The sequence below is a fragment of the Microtus oregoni genome, unplaced genomic scaffold (genome assembly GCF_018167655.1).
Source record: "Microtus oregoni isolate MIOR12 unplaced genomic scaffold, Mior012 000049F_ref0000343, whole genome shotgun sequence".
NCBI classification, from domain to species: domain Eukaryota; kingdom Metazoa; phylum Chordata; class Mammalia; order Rodentia; family Cricetidae; genus Microtus; species Microtus oregoni.
Window position 1 is genome coordinate 13,036,235 of NW_024543223.1, and position 16,596 is coordinate 13,052,830.

The window sequence follows — 16,596 nt, forward strand, 5'->3', positions numbered from 1 at the left end:
AAATAATTCCATCCCCACCTTCAGGTAGATAATCAGTTATACGAATGCTATTCATTGAATATTTCACGTGACCCAGAGTTGGTAATGCCACCTCCACTGCCTATTTGAGCTAAAATCCCAGCACATATGTGAGAAGCTAGATGTAGCTGCACTAAGGCCTGTCATCCAAAGCTGTGGGGAGTGGAGACAGGGGATCATTGAGGTTTGCTGGCCATAAGCTTAGCCCCAGGTCAGTAAGAGACCCTATCTCAAGGGAATAAAGTGAAGGGTCATGGGGCAGGACACCTTGTCCTCCTTGAGCCTCTGTGAGTGTGTGCAAAAGTGTATGCATCGGGGCTGGAGAGATGACTCAGTGGTTAAGAGCACTGGCTGCTCTTCCAGAGGTCCTGAGTTCAATTTCCAGCAACCACATGGTGGCTCACAACTATCTGTAACAAGATCTGGTGCCCTCTTCTGGCATGCGGGCATACATGGAGGCAGAATGTTGTATATATAATAAATAAATAAATAAATAAATAAATAAATAAATCTTTTTAAAAAGTGTATGCATCTGCACACATGTGCATATACTTCATATATACATACACCAAACTTGCACATGTACACTTTATTTTAATATTTGGTTACTTTTTATCACTAAGTCAACTGTATGTGTATACCATAATTTGTTTATCAACTTACTGGATGGCGGACACTTGACATTTTGAATATGATAAAAGAAGGTGTTCTAGACATTAATGTGTAAATTATTGTATGGACATATAGTTTCATTTGGAGGTGGCAAACATCCAGAAGTAAAGAGTTGGACCAAATGGCAATAGACTGTTTAACTTCTTAAGAAACCACCAAACTGTCTTCAATGGTGCTGGGATAGTGTTAAAGGTATGGACACAGTTTTAAAGGATAATGTTTTGGAAGGGATAGATAAGGTTTGCGTACATTGCTCAAGAGCATGTGTTCACAGCTTAGTCCGCACTGTGGTGATGTAAGAGGTGGGAAAACCTTCAGGGGGCAGGGCCAAGTGGAAGTGACAAAGTCATTAGGCTCATAGAAGAGACTGTGCGCATCTCCTGTGGAGGGTTAGTCCCTAAGACGGGGTTATGGAAAGAACAAGACTAAGGGCTGGGGATGTAGCTCTTTAAGTAGAGGCTTATCTAACATGTACTAAGCCCTGGGTTCTATTTTTAACACTCTATAAAACTTGATATGCGATAATCACAACACTTGGAAGGTTGAGGCAGGAGAATCAGTAGTAAGAGAGCATCCCCAGTTACACCATGAATTCAACGCCAGCCTGAGATACATGAGATACTGCCTCTAAAACAAGAAGAGAAATGGGAAAGGGGCTCTTTACGGGCTCCTTGATCAGGATGTGATCTCTTCCACATTAAAAACAATCAAGTTATACTGTACTGATAAAGTATAAGTATAAATTTGCTCTCGTGACATTGGGAAACTGTTGTTGCTGTTTGTTTTTTCAAGACAGGGTTTTTCAGTAGCCTTGGGTGTCCTTAAACTCACTCTGTAGACCAGGCTAGCCTCAAACTCACTGATATCCACCTGTCTCTGCCTCCAGAGGACTGGGATTAAAGGCATGTGCTACCACTGCCCACAAGACATTGGAAACTTTTCAGAGAGAATGATAAGTAGGTTTTCAGGAATACAGGAATTTAAAGAGGTTACAAATGACTGTTGCAGAATTGCTAAGCCTAAAATTTTTTGATGTATCATTCTGATTTACACTTTCAGGAAAATTTCTAACCAAACCGATGACTGATAAGGAAGTTTAGTTATTATCCTAAAAGAAAATATGCTAAGCTTTGAAATGGGCAAGGAAAATGAGGACATGGAAGGTGTGTTTGTACATGTTGCTTTCTTCATGACACATGTACGTTATATTTAAGTGAAAGTAGTGTCCTCCCAAATAAATTCTCAAGATACAGTATATGATATAAGCAAAGAAACAGATCATCTCTGTGCCTCCCCTGCACTACATGTAGAAGCCACGCAGTTCTTGGCACAACTTTCTTTCCAGTACTTGAAACGATCTTGTCTCAGTCTTCCTCTTCCTTTGGTATCAGGTGGACCTGTCACTGTGAAGCCCTTCCTTCAGCTTGACACATTGTGTTCACTAAGCATTTTTCACAACTCTTCATTTTGCTTTTTGATGGCGTGCATGTTTTATCTTCCACAGTCTTCACGTTGGCAAGCCCGAAAGCTCAGTCCTTCTATTGAGCCCACCACCACTACCACCACCACCACCACCACCACCACCACCACCACCATCTTCTCTTCTTTGTCCTTCTCACAAGCCCCTTTCTCTGGTCTATGACTTCCTGTGAACATCTTATGGGCATTTCAAGCTCCAGCCCTCCCAAATTGAATCCATTTCAAGGCCACTTCTGCTGGAAACTCTCTTCCAATTGATGGCCTCTCTATCCTTCTAATACCTCAGTCACCAGCCCTCTAGTTACTGACCCGAAAACTCGTCCAACACCTTATGCTCACGTATACTTCGTCCACTAGAAATCCACAGTGAACTTAGAATCTATCATTTTTTTTTCTTTTCCTCTCCTTTCCCCTTTGTGTTAGCTCTGGCTGTCCTGGAACTTACTCTGTAGACCAGGCCGGCCTTGAACTCAGAGATTTTCTTGCCTCTGTCTCCTGAGTACTGGGATTAAAAGTATGTATCACTATGTCCGGACTGCTTTTTCCATCCTGACCAGATATCCTCCCTTACCCCACCACAGTGCAAAGTTGGCCCTTCTTGTCAGGAGTTCTGATCTTCCTGCCTCTGCCCCCACCTTCTCTCAGAATCCCGCCAGCAAAAAGGGCAGGGAATTCTTTTGAACTTACGTTATCTCTTCTACTTCCTGTGCAGGAAGTCTTCTGTCGCCATAACTCTGCCCTAAGGAGAAGTCCACAGTGAAGGTCAAATTTGCATTTCTTCCTTGTTTCCATCAGTTCCTCCCTGCTTGCTTTGCTCCAGCCAAAAGGTTCCTTTCCACACATCAACTATTAGGACCTTCTTTCTAGAACATTCTTCCTGCAGATGTCAGTGCTCTAAGCTTCTGTCCGTCCCATGGCTTTCTAACGCGCTTTATGACTTTCACGGTCTTTATCTCATTCTCTGATTTTCCCTCTGCATTTCACACATGGAAAATTTTAACTAAGTATTTTCAAGATTTCTGATTTGGCCATTTCCAGGAACCCCTTCAAACTGGAGTTTCCTTTTTTTTAAAAAAAATTTTCCCATATATTACATCCTAATCAAAGTTTCTCCTCCCTCTTCTCCTCTTAGCCTCCCCCCCCCCACACCTCCCATCACCCCCAGATCCATTCCTCCTCCTTTCCCTTCAGAAAAAGGCTGGCCTCACAGGGATTGATATCAAACAAGCATGGCTTATCTAGTTATATTAATAAGACTAGGCACATCCCCTCATATTAAGACTGGATGAGGCAACCCAGTAGGAGGAAAAGGATACTGAAAGCAGACAAAAGAGTTAGAGACAGTCCCCACTCCCTCTGTTAGGAGTTCCATAAGAACACTAAGCTACATAACCATGACGTATATACAGAAGACCTGGGTCAGACCCATACAGGATCTCTGTTTGATAGTCGAGTTTTTCTGAGCACTCTGAGCCCTGGTTAATTGATTCGGTGAGCTGTTTTTCTTTTTTCTGTTGTGGCGTAAATGAATGCAGACAGATTGTAAAAAATATATACAGCTTTAATGGGGAAATAGACTTACAGTACCAAGGTTCCCGGGGAGAACAGGAAGCAGAAGGGGCGGCTTGGCACACCCCAGCAGATTTATAGGTAAACATTAGCCCGAGGCGAACACGCCCCCTAAGGCTGGGCTTAACTCTACATTTTTCTTTTCTTTTTTTTTTGAAATTTATTTATTTTTATTTTTTTGTTTTTTTAGTTGTTGAAAAAAATATTTCTGCCTCCTCCCCGTTTCCCATTTCCCTCCCCCTCCTCCCACACATCGCTCCTCCCCCCACTCCCCTCCCCCTCTCCCCCTCCCCCCCCACTCCATTCCCCCTCCCTCACGAGAATGAAGAGCAGTTCATATTCCCTGCCCTGCAAGAAGTTCAAGGTCCTCCCACTTCTATCCAGGTCCAGGAAGGTGAGAATCCAAACAGGCTAGGCTCCCACAAAGCCAGCTCATGTATTAGGATTGAAACCTAGTGCCATTATCCTTGGCTTCTCATCAGCCTTCATTGTCCGCCATGTTCAGAAAGTCCAGTTTCATCCCATGCTTATTCAGTCCCAGTCCTGCTGGCCTTGGTGAGCTCCCAATAGATCAGTTCCTCACAGTGGTTGGGTGCACCCCTCGTGGTCCTGACTTCCTTGCTCATGTTCTCCCTCCTTTTGCTCCTCATTTGGATCTTGAGCTCAGTCCAGTGCTCCAATTTGGGTCTCTGTCTCTATCTTGACCCATCGCCAGATGAAGGTTCTAAGGTGATATGCAAGATATTCATCAGTATGGCTATAGGATAGGGTCATTTCAGGTTCCCTCTCCTCAGTTGCCCAAGGTACTATCTGGGGACATCTCCCTGGACACCTGTGAGCCCCTCTAGAGTCAAGTCTCTTCCCAACCCTAAGATGTCTCCCTTGATTAGGATATATATTTCTCTGCTCCCGTATCCACCCTTCCTTTATCACAACCATCCCATTCCCCCAAACTGCCCCCCCATCCTCCTCTTCTCACGTTTCTCACCCCATTTCCCCTTAGCCCCATGCCACCTCACCACCAAGTTCCCAGTTTTTGCCCGGCAATCTTGTCTACTTCCCATATCCCGGCGGATGACTATATGTTTTTCTATGGGTTCACTTTCTTATTTAGCTTCTCTAGGATCACAAATTATATGCGCAATGTCCTTTATTTGTGGAGTAAGGGGCACACTCATCCATTGCTGGTGGGAATGCCAACTTGTGCAACTACTTTGGCAATCAGTGTGGCGATTTCTCAGGAAATTTGGGATCAACCTACCCCAAGATCCAGTAATACCACTCTTGGGAATATACCCAAGAGATGCCCTATCATATGACAAAAGCATTTGTTCAACTATGTTCATAGCAGCATTATTTGTAATAGCCAAAACCTGGAAACAACCTAGATGCCCTTCAATGGAAGAATGGATGAAGAAAGTGTGGAATATATACATATTAGAGTACTACGCTGCGGTAAAAAACAATGACTTCGTGAATTTTGCATGCAAATGGATGGAAATAGAAAACACTATCCTGAGTGAGGTAACCCAGACCCAAAAAGATGAATATGGGATGTACTCGCTCATAATTGGTTTCTAGCCATAAATAAAGAGCTGTTTTTCTTGAGACCCTGTTTAGAAATTCCTCATTGCTTTCTGCGTCTCGCCAATCATTCACTTCGCCCACAAGGTGGCAGTCTTTCCATTAAATTCAGGCTGGAGTGGCCTTAGTGACCGTGTTTGTTTTCTTTGGGCAGACAGCTTGACAGCTGAAGAGTTCATAAAACGTGTATCCCTACCCCCTCGAGAGCTAAATGTGTTGAAGGAATGGGGGCGTAGGTGTCAAAGCCTCCCACAGGAGTGGCACCTAATGGAGGTGGAAATGCCATTATTATGGAAGTGGTTTACATTTAGAATAGAGATGGATACCCAGTGCAGGCTGTCCACATAAAAACCGGGTTTAACAATCACACACATATATGTGTCTCCCCTCAGCATAACCCTTTACCTTTTCCTTCCAAACTCATGTTATTCTAGCATCTAGAAATGACTACCCAGTTCTATTCTTGACTATCTCCTATGGTCTAGAGACACAACTCCCCTGGGAATCATAACTTTTTCTTCTAGAAGCCTATTTTAAACATAGATGCATAATTTTATTTTTCCTGTGGGAGGCAGCATTGTCTATCAAAAAGAGAAGATCTGCTGCTGTGAACATAGCTGCACACATGTCCTTGTGATATGAATAGCCAGAACCTGGAAACAACCTAGATGTCCCTCAACCAAAAAAAAAAAAAATGGATAAAGAAAATGGTACATTTACAGAATGGAGTATTAGTCAGAGGTAGAAAATAATGACATCTTGAAATTTGCAGGCAATGGATGGATCTAGAAAAACACCTTATTGAGTGGGGTAACCCAGACTCAGAAAGACAAATAAGAAAGACTTAAAACAAAGAAAAACCAACCTACAGTCCACAGCCTCAGAGAACCTAAATAACAAAGAGGACCTTAACAGAGACATACAAGGATCTACACAGGAAGGAAAAAAAAGAGAAGATTGGGGTCATGGGAGAGGGTAGAAGTGAAGAGGGGAGGAAAGAAGAGGAGTGAAGAGAAATGTATAGCTTTTTTTCTAATTCTAAAAACAATTAGAAAAGAGAGAACATTTGACCTGCAAAGCAGTTCTGTTGCTGGCTAGTTGCCCTTGGGCAGGGCCTAAGTGGCTCTGAGCTCCAATCTCTTCTAAGAGACTAGAGTGCCCCTCGGTGGCTGGTGGGAGATTCTGATGGAAGCATGAGCCATGGGATCTTGAGCAGCATCCGGCTCACAGGATCATTATAGTATGGTCACGACTGCCACCCTTTTTCTCTATTGCTGCTTTCTAACTTCGGCCACCTGGAATCAACCAACCCTGAGTAACTTAGTGGAGAGGGAAGGAGCGAGGGTAGACTATAAGAAGTGGTCCATGGAGGTGGGAGCAGTAGAGTGAAGGGCCATTGACAGGAGCAGAGGGGTAGCAAAGGGGAGTACCCATCATTGACCTCAAGGCCTGACATGCAGGCTAACTTACTCCATGCCAAGCCTCCAAGCCTCCAGCTTGAAAGAGAGGGGAAAAAACTGCCCTTAGACCAAGATTCTCCTCCACCAGAAAACCTTCCTTCCAGCAAGTCAAAAGGCTGCCTGGGGTTTCTTGTGGAACTTCTGTTCAGCTCACACATGCACCAAGGCATTCCAGCTGTCATACGCTTTTAGATTCTCTGGTACCCCAAGATGGTTCATTACTGTCTAGACCTTAACCCAGGACCACTGGGAACATTCTAGGATTGTGTGAGTTGGGTTTATTGCCCTCTGTGAAAGGCAAAATACTCATCATGAAGGGGGGGAGGGGCAGGCAGGTGTGGTTTCCAGGAAACATGTGGGGTCTGACTTGGTTTTGCGGTTCAAGGGAAGATTCAAGGAGACTGGCTTTACCTGTGCAATGTTAGGGAGATGACAGGCTGCATCTGAATTCTTTGATATGAAATCTTGATGAATTCTCTCCACCAGGCTGGAAGCATGAAGCTCAGGTCGGTACAGGTTAAGAAGTGGCTGTCACTTCTATCAGCCATGTGCAAAGATCGTTCTACATCGTTTCCTCATGTGTGTGATTTCTTTCTGTCTGCATTTGAATTACAATCTACCATCGCTTTGTCTGATGCTGGTGTTCTGTAGAATTGCTTGAGATGAACTGAAGAAACTTAAGATGTGGTTTAGGTATGAGGTCACATTGCTCCACCTCTCTGAATTCAGAGCCGTTTCTTCTTCATTTCCCCCTTCTCCCCAATATCTTCACAAACAACCTATGCATTTCCTGTCCAGGGGAGGAGCAGCTAAGGCAACTAGCTTATCATTAGTGACTCAGTCTGGGAAGAAGTGTTCCCAAGGGAAAGAAAGAAACCTGGGAACTTGACCAGTTTCCTTGTCATATGGACCCTGGGTAGATAGACTGACCATAGCACCCAGAAGAGAACCTTATTATTTTTAGACCCTTAGCAGAATGCCCTTGAGTGTATTATGCTTCTAGCATCATTTCCAGGAAACATATTCAGAATCTGTAAGGTATGGCTTTCAGAAAAGTCACACAAAATGAAGACCTCTAGGGGAATGAAATTGAACCACGTCCTTCTAGCTAACGAAGAACCACATGATCTTACCTTCTATTCCGGTCTAAAAAGCATGTGCCATAGGCAGGATAGAAAGGGAAACTCAGGGGACTTAGCAGAGTGGCCATCTTTTCTGTGTTTTGTCTGAGATTTTTTATTACCCATCTCCTTGACCTTGTTGACAAAGTCTGGCCTTGGAGTCCACCTGTGTTTCGTGTGTGATTTAACAAGGGAGTATTTTAAAGCTGGAGGGAAAAGTTCATTGCATAAACAGGTCTGCAGGTTACTTTCCTTACCCCAGAGTTCACATCCTTGAGGTCCAGGATGAGGGATGCCGTATTAGCTGATTCTGTGCTCCTTAACCGGATAATGCATGTGAAAAGATTATGGGTTCTGGAACCAAAAACCCTGTGGCGAGAGCTAACATTCAGGTCAGGACCATGCATATTTGCTCCAATACTGAGTAGTGTTTTTCTTGTGTATGTTTAAGTGTCCCATGGACAGATATGCTTATCTTTCTTGATACCAGCTGGGACACATTGTAGAACTTACGGCAGCCCCTAAGAAAATATGAAATGAAAGAACATATAGAAGAAACAACCTACATGCCCATTGACTGAAGACAAATTGATACATTACACAATGGGGTATTGTCCAGCCTTCCAAGGGGAGAAGAGTCAATACATACTATGTGGTGTTTTGAATGGGAATGGCCCCCATAGACTTGTATATTTGAACAGTTGGTTCCTAGTTGAACTGCTTAGGAATGATTTGGAGGTGTGGCCTTATTGGAGATATGCCACTGTGAGGAAGCTTTATGGTTTCAAAAGATCAATGCCAGACTCGTTCTTGCTCTCTCTGCCTTCTGCTTGCAGATCAGGATGTAAGCTCTCAGCTACTGCTCCAACACTGAGCCTGCCCATCTGCCACCATGCTTCCCGCCATGATGCTCATGGACTGACTCAGTCTGAAGCTCTAAGCCAGCCCCAGTTAACAGCTTTCTTTTATAATCTGTTTTCGTCATGGTTTTATCATAACAATACTAACTCTAATTAAGATATAATACAGCATGAATATCCTAAGAACATCATGCTAAGTAAAGTAAGACATATATAAAGATTCCAGTTGCATGAGGTACCTAGCATAGTTAAAATGAAACAGAAAGAATTGTAGCCAAGGGTAGGGTAGAGGAAGGTCAGGGTGTTAATGCTAATGGGTTGCAAAGTGTAATGACTCTATTTATCTGTATGTGTAAAAACAGTCAGGATGGACTGGAAAGTGAATCTCAGTGGTAGAGCACTTGCCCAGCATGTGTGGTGCAGGGAGTTTAGTTCCTAGCACTACAAAAACCAAAGTGAAATCACCCAATGCCACCACTGTCATGGTGTTGTGTGTCTGTAGTCCCAGCTACTCCGAAATTTTGTTATTATAAGAAAAGAGGAGATTGTGTCTTGATGAGTACAAACTAAAGACAAGCATAGTTGAGAAATAAGGTTGGGAAAGATTTACGATAGAGAGCAGGTTCAAGAAGGAAAAAGATGGTGCACAAGTCTGGGGGCATGCTTAAGTAAAGACTGTGAAGCATATGTTTGTGGGATTAAAATGGCGGACAGGAGCACTTCTGGTCATGCTTGGCTTGAATGATAAATATGGCAGCCAGTAACACCTCTGGGCAACCTCAGTTTTATAGATAGATAGATAGATAGATAGATAGATAGATAGATAGATTAGATAGGGAGAGAGAGAGAGAGAGAGAGAGAGAGAGAGAGAGAGAAACAACAAAAGGTTTTAGCAGTAAAGGAAAGGACACTTTGAAAGTGTGTTTCTTAGGGGTTTTCCCCTAAAACTTAAATCCTAACATATTTCTATTTGGCTACAATTTTTTTTGAAAAGAGTGGGTAAAAAGATTTTGAAAACGATTTTTATGATATATGCAAGATGATGCTTTTGTTTTTCTCTTTGAAATACAAATTCTTCCAAGCAGAATCAACTCTTTCATGTCAGATCCAGCAGTATTGCTCCAGTTTCCACTCCTAAAAAGAGAACTCAGGTTTTAGCCCCGGGTTGCTCCAATCTTTACTGTAATTTGAACTGGAGTATAAGACCTAAGAGATGCATATAAGAATAATTTGGGGAACATTGTGAGTTTTGCTGATTAAGTAAGAGCTTGCTGATGAGGAATTCTGATGTGTGGCAGGTTCTCAATGCTGATAACTTCCCTTTCCACCAGGCCTTCTTCAAAGTGGGAAACACTCTCAGCCTTGCGTCTTCTTCTGCCTCTGTCTCCTGTCTTATTCGGCCTCAAGGGCTGTAGATGTTCCCAAGGGGGAAAATAGAGGGGTTCTACAACAGCTGGAACTTAGAACAGAGAGTTCTTGAGAAGGCCACTGCAGCAATTGCTGGAATTAAAACATAAACCCTACTGAAAGCAAAGTAGCCGCCAAACGTCTATTTTCTAAATTGCCCATGATAGTACCCCATAAATTTTGATTGACATTAAAGTACATAACATCATAACTTTTTCTGTTTGTGTGTGTAAAAACTAATGTTTTCCTGGCATAGTTTTCAAAGGCAGGTGCTGATGGACTTAAACTACTCTGGTCTAGACTTTGGATAGAAATATTATTGAACCTTACATTTTCATTTGTGTCCACTGATTCTCAAACATAACTGGGGCCAGCATTGCCTGGGGGCAAGGGAAGCCGTGGGAGCACAGACCATTGAACCCTGTCCTACGTTATCAAGTCCAACTGCAATAGCCCTACTTATTTGAAGTTTTAATTGACACATAGTATTGGATATATTTATGGGCACAACATGGCATTTTGGCCCACATATACACTACTATATAATGATCAGATTAGAGTGATTGGCACATGTTTATCACCTCAGCATTTATGACTTCTCTGTGTTGAGAACGTCTAGTCCTCTCTGCTAGGCATTTTGAAATCTTGTCCTATCTGAAGGCATTAAGAAACCATAAGTGATTTTATATAAGATGTAGGATAAGAACAAACAAAACCAGTTTTCTTCATATTTTCTTCTTAATTTTATTCAGCACTTGGGCCATTTTACCCTCAGTGAGCCTCTGCATGGAGGTTGATTTCCATCCGGGAGGATACGGTACACATCTGGTAGGATGATGGACAAGGCTGACTGCCCTAGGTGCATGGTTTGCAGAGGAGGAGCATTTCTTGCTATTATTTATGCTCCAAAAATATTTCTAAGACTTATTTTTGTTTTATGTGTCTTGTTGTTTTGCCTGTGTGTGTGTGCAGTGCCCATGGAGGCCAGATGAAGGTGTCGTGTCCTCTGGAACTGAACACACAGTTGTGAGCCACTGTGTAGGTGCTGAGGACCAAACCCAGTGAAAAATCTGTTTTCCACATTTCCTTTTATAGCGATCACGACTGCAAGAAGATACTGAGTACATTCAAAAGAGCATTTGTTTCCAAGAATCCATGCAACATCACAGGAGAAGACTATGAGCCACTAATTAAGTTGGTCACTCAGACCGTACCATGTAACAAGGTAACAAGCTATTCCTTTCGCATTTGAGAATAAAAGCCAAAGGGAAGAGGTCCCAGGACCAGAGTTAGGATGCAGAAAGAGAGGCAATCTTGGCATTGGGCATCATTTGATACAGTTGGTGGGGTAGTATTGGTAGAGGGTGGGCTTTGGAGAACTAGGAGACCCTCAGGGTTTAGGCTATCTGGGGAAGGAGGGTAAGAGAGAGGAGATAGGAACAGAGAAAAGAATCTAACATCAACCCCACCCCATAAGAACAAAAGTAACCCAGACTTACATACTTATGGAACTTCTCCTGGATTATGATAGAATAGACAAGTAGATGGTAACACAAGGCCAATTTGCATTTGAAGAGTGATTTTTACTCTCCTAGCCCTCACCTTCTTAGTTCTTCAGAGCCATCCTATGGAGTAGGCAAGCCAGAGATCAGTCTTTTATCACCAGTGAGGAATCTCAGGCTTGGTGAAAAGAAATTGCCCAGGTATAAGAAATGTAAACCAGCTGAAGGCCAGATTGTGGTGGCACATGCCTTTAATCCCAGCATCTGGGAGGCAGACTTTGGTGGATCTTTGTGAGTTCAAGGCCAGCCTAGTCTACAGAAAGAGTTCCAGGACAGGCCCCAAAAGCTACACAGAAAAACTCTGTCTTAAAAAACAAAACTATCAAACAAAAAACAAAACAAAACAAAAAAACGTAAACCCACTGAAATGTAAATAGAACAAGCCCTGGAGACCTAGAAGCCTGGTTTCCAGTCCTTTGAATATTCTGGGTAAGGTCTCTTATGAGTACAACTCTTTCAAAGTCTGCGTTAAAAGCAAAATTGCTCATGTCTGAAGCTAAGTAAAGCCCTCAACCCACTCATGGTTATCACCACCTGTCCCATTTTTAAGTGACCTGGAGATTGCTGTGTCTCCTACCCCAGGAGTACCAAGTGCATTGCTCTGAACAGAGGACGTGGAGGGCAGACAATAACCAAACTGACTTCTCTGAATAGGTAGTGGGTGTGATTTACTTTGATAGTTTTATTTAGAGAAGGTTGATTGATGGAATGATCGATTGACTGCTGTTCTGCGGATGGAACCCAGAACCTCGTTTGTGCTAGCAGTCATTCCACTGCTGAGCCACATCCCCAACCCATGGATTTATTCTTGGACCTACTTAATTGTGTGTTTATTCTTTCTCAGACTCTCTTTTGGAGCAAATCCAAACACCTGGCTCATCAGTATACCTCGGTCCAGGGGAAGATGTTTACCCTGGAGGACACACTGCTGGGCTACATTGCTGATGATCTCAGTTGGTGTGGAGACCCCAGCACTTCTGGTAAGGATCTCAATCACCTGGGGTGGCTCAGGGTGCAGAAGAATGGATCTTTGAGCTGGGAAATAGACCTTGAAAGGTCAATAGGCACATGCCCTAATGCCATTGGTACCCTTAATGGCAAGTCAGGCTCTTAGAGAACAGCAATCCCTGTCCTCTGGAAATATCAGCTTCAGAGCTTAGGACTGCTGTTGGCCTCTGAGGGATGGGAAGTAGTACATGTGGAGGAGATGACTGATCAGAAATCCTCCCATAAGGGAGGAAGCCAGAGAGAGAGAGAGCTGAGAAAGACATTAGTTATTATTTATTTTTGTGACAGTTCCATGAGATCTAATACAGTCTAGAGGAAATCAACCCAATCTCCATAGCAGTCATTAATCCATTCATGAGGGTAGATTTCCTCATGATCCCAACTCCTCTAAGAGGTCCCATCAACTCAACACATTACAATAGAGAATTAAGGTAATGTGAGTGTTGGCAAGCCAAGCTGTATCAAAGCACAGTCCTAGTTTATAATGCTGTTGAGGTCAGACATCCCCAAATCCAGTTCTCCTTCCTACTCCTTCCTTTCCCTGTCCCTCCTGCTCTCCTCCCTTATCCACTCCTTCCCTCTCCTCTTTCTCTTCTCATTTTTTTTACAAGTAGTGGCCTCCTTAACCTGTATATCTTAATGCATTCTGAATCATGCATTCTTGAACATAACTATGAGTCACTTTTAAAGTCATTTTGAAACTGAAATTATATATACTTAAAGGTGTGCAGTGGAATGTTTGGTTATAAATAGACATAGTGAACTGATTATTATATTGAAATATTTAGCATGAGAATCTTAAGGTATCATCCCCATTCTTTATTGTGATCACCCCTTCTTTTCTCTTCATAGCAAAGCAATCTATGTGCCCAGAAACCCATCTGTTCTTCATCTCTGCTCACACTGTCTGAGTCCAGCACACTGGCACCCACTCTTGCTGGGAGTGCTGCACTGAAGACTCTTTACCCCTCTGGATCAGTCTCCGTGAGATCTGACACCACAGAGGTTTCCTTACAGTAAACATCTGACCGTGTCTATCTCCTTTGAAAACCTAATTTTCTCTCCTCACCTCTAGACTAATGGTCTAAGTTCCTTATGTTGGCATGGCTTCTGTATATCAGGGGCATCATCTTTTATCGTTCCCCTTTTCTGATCAGAGCCCAGCACAGCTCTTTGCCTCTGCATGTGCCATCTGCAAAAGGTACCCTCCTCCTCTTTAGAGTCTGTCTAAAGTGATTCTTGTCCAAGGCAAAAATTCAACCTGAATTTTTCTGGTAATGTTGCACAGCAGAAGTTAATCTTTCTCTGGGTATTGGTCTTTGCTACATGACGTGCTGTAGGAGGCAGGGCTCCCACTGATTCAACCCTCTATCTCCAGATGCTAACCCTCAGCAAATGTTTATATACTAAGGTAGATAACCTTGCCTACAGTGTCATAGAAACCATGTAGCCACACTCTAGGCTTTGTACAGCCCTAAGGGCTGAATCTATTCTTATGGGGCTGCCTGTAGAAAACCCGAGACCACCTGAGCCCCCAAACTTCTGGGGGTTGAGAAGGAAACTCTCCACAGAGAGAACTGCCAGAAACCAGAGAAGTGTTCTTACGGATATATCTTCTTCCAGCAAAGGCCTGGCCTTCTCTCTCTCTAAGTGTTCCTGGACTCCAGGGGAGTGATGGGGGTTGGTCTCTTTAGGGCAAATTTTTATTGTCATTTCCCAGAATGATGAGTCAAAACCCATCACACTGTTCCTGTCTGGGATCTGGAAGGGAAGGCAAGCAGTTGGAAGGAATTCAGGGGACACTTAGTCAAATTGGGTCAAGATATGTCCATTCTCCAGCCTCAGCCTTGGCAAAGATGTCATTGGAAAACACTCCCACTGTCATTGTCAGCCAAGAACGAGCCCAAAGGTACATTTCCATTTCCACTTTAACTATTTCCTATAAACTATGTGTTTTAGACCTGAACTATGACTCTTGCCCACACTGGAGTGAAAACTGTCCCAACAATCCTGTCACGGTGTTCTGGAAAGAGATTTCCCTAAAGGTAAGCTCCAAGTAGTTCAGTTCCAGAGTTTTGACTGAAGGCACTGTCTGGTCAATGGTTGGTTGATTTGGACCCTTTTTGGGTCACAGATCTTTGTAGGTGTGAAAGTGTGGAAACCTTTTCTGAGAACAAAAGCTCAGAGATACATGCTAGATGACTTTCCCACCCACAGAAACTTTGCAAGCTCAGAAAAAGAATCCCTACCCCCAACGAGTGCATAATATTCATTGGCCATGTCTATCAGGAAGCTAGGTTTGGTTTAATCTTGGGACCCAGGCTTTGGCTGGATTTCTGGGAAAGTTTTAATAATTTGAGTTTTTGGACCACTTAATATGTTCCCAACTCTTTGCAGGAGTTAAGAGCTCTGTCTTCACAATAGCCAAATAAAATATCATGAATACCATGGCCAGTTTGGAGCAGCACCATGGAGGTGCAAGCAATCATGGAAGCTACTAGTTGATTCCAGATCTCGAGTCTGGGCTGAGAAACACTAGCTCCCTCACCTCACACCATACAGATAACTTCACTTGAAATTGCATAAGCATATTTACTTTTTTACCCATTAGTTGTGCCTCAGTAATAAAAATTCCTTTGTAAGTAGACCAATGGGGGAAAAATGAAAATGATCAAGAAAAACAGTGAAAGGAAAAGAAAAAATCCAAACATATTTGTTGACAGAGATTTCTATCCCACCAGATTCCACAGCTGTTCAGTCCCAAAGAAACACACAGAGGTCTACATTAATTATAGCTGGTTGGCCTAGTATTGTTGAACACTTACTACATGTTTTGAGCACTCAGAGACACTGTATTTTTTTTATTGCTTTTTAAGAGAATGCTTTTCATTTATGCCATCAACTCTGGGATATGTTTTACAGCCACACCATCATTAAAACTTTCTACAGCAGGTCATGTGATATATATATATGTATTGCTTTCTTGTACTCCCATTTCAACCCTTGGTACTAAGAGTTAAATGGTGAGGGCGACTGAAGACACCCTGACTTCTGAGACACTGCAGCATGAGCACCTTGATCCTGGCCTCATGGAAGAAGGCAAAAAGTCTAGTCCCTATCTTTGACAGTAAAGATGGTTCTTCTTACAGGTTTGAATCTTCAGGTCATCTTGCTGCTAAGTCATGTGACCTTGAGGTCAACTGAGCCAAGCTTTCCTTGTGTCAGGGGACTCATGAAAATTCTACCTTGTGAGGTCCAGTGCTCTTCTGGGTCAGAGTTTAATGATGATTCATCAGTGTTAGGGTTGCCCATCTGCTAATCTCCCTCTGTAGCAAGACAAGCACCAATGGACTTCATAATTCCACTCCAGATCACTCAGCAGTGTAGAAGTCACCTGCAGAATAATGTCAATTTCCTCAGCTGCATACATGGCCTTCCGTGAACTGACTTTACAGCATCCACTGATGCTTCCCAGATAAACACCACTGCTTTCTGAAACCTACAGCCCTTTCCTGTCACATCTTCATTTGAATCCCACCTAGTCTTTGGGACAAGGATTTTGTCTCCTATACGGCGCTTCCTCGTTCTTTCCTAATCGCTAGTACAAAGTATCGTCTTTTTTTCCTGCCATCTTTTCTTTCCTTGGAATTTTACTGAGCAAAACTTCCCCTCTGCCATGTACCAGGTATAGATCACTAAAGACTCTACAAGATCCTGGGAAGCCAAGCTCTCGTTTCTCACGGAGCTCTTCATAATTGATGGCTAAAGCTGTTCCACCCATCGCTACAATGAAATGTATTAGGTACTGTGCACAAATGTCACGGAAGGAGACCCAGGTTCCAGAACATTCACATGG

At 43.0% G+C, this 16,596-nt stretch overlaps 1 protein-coding gene across 2 annotated transcripts in view; it reads left to right on the forward strand.

Annotated features, from left to right (window-relative positions):
* Cd38 (CD38 molecule) overlaps positions 1–16,596 on the forward strand; it is a 39,525-nt gene that overhangs the window by 15,627 nt on the left and 7,302 nt on the right. For both annotated transcript variants that reach the window (XM_041636215.1, XM_041636216.1), the window contains 3 exons: positions 11,266–11,395; positions 12,577–12,712; positions 14,700–14,785. In XM_041636215.1, the coding sequence (XP_041492149.1) occupies positions 11,266–11,395; positions 12,577–12,712; positions 14,700–14,785 (352 nt within the window). The remainder of the gene's footprint in view (positions 1–11,265; positions 11,396–12,576; positions 12,713–14,699; positions 14,786–16,596) is intronic.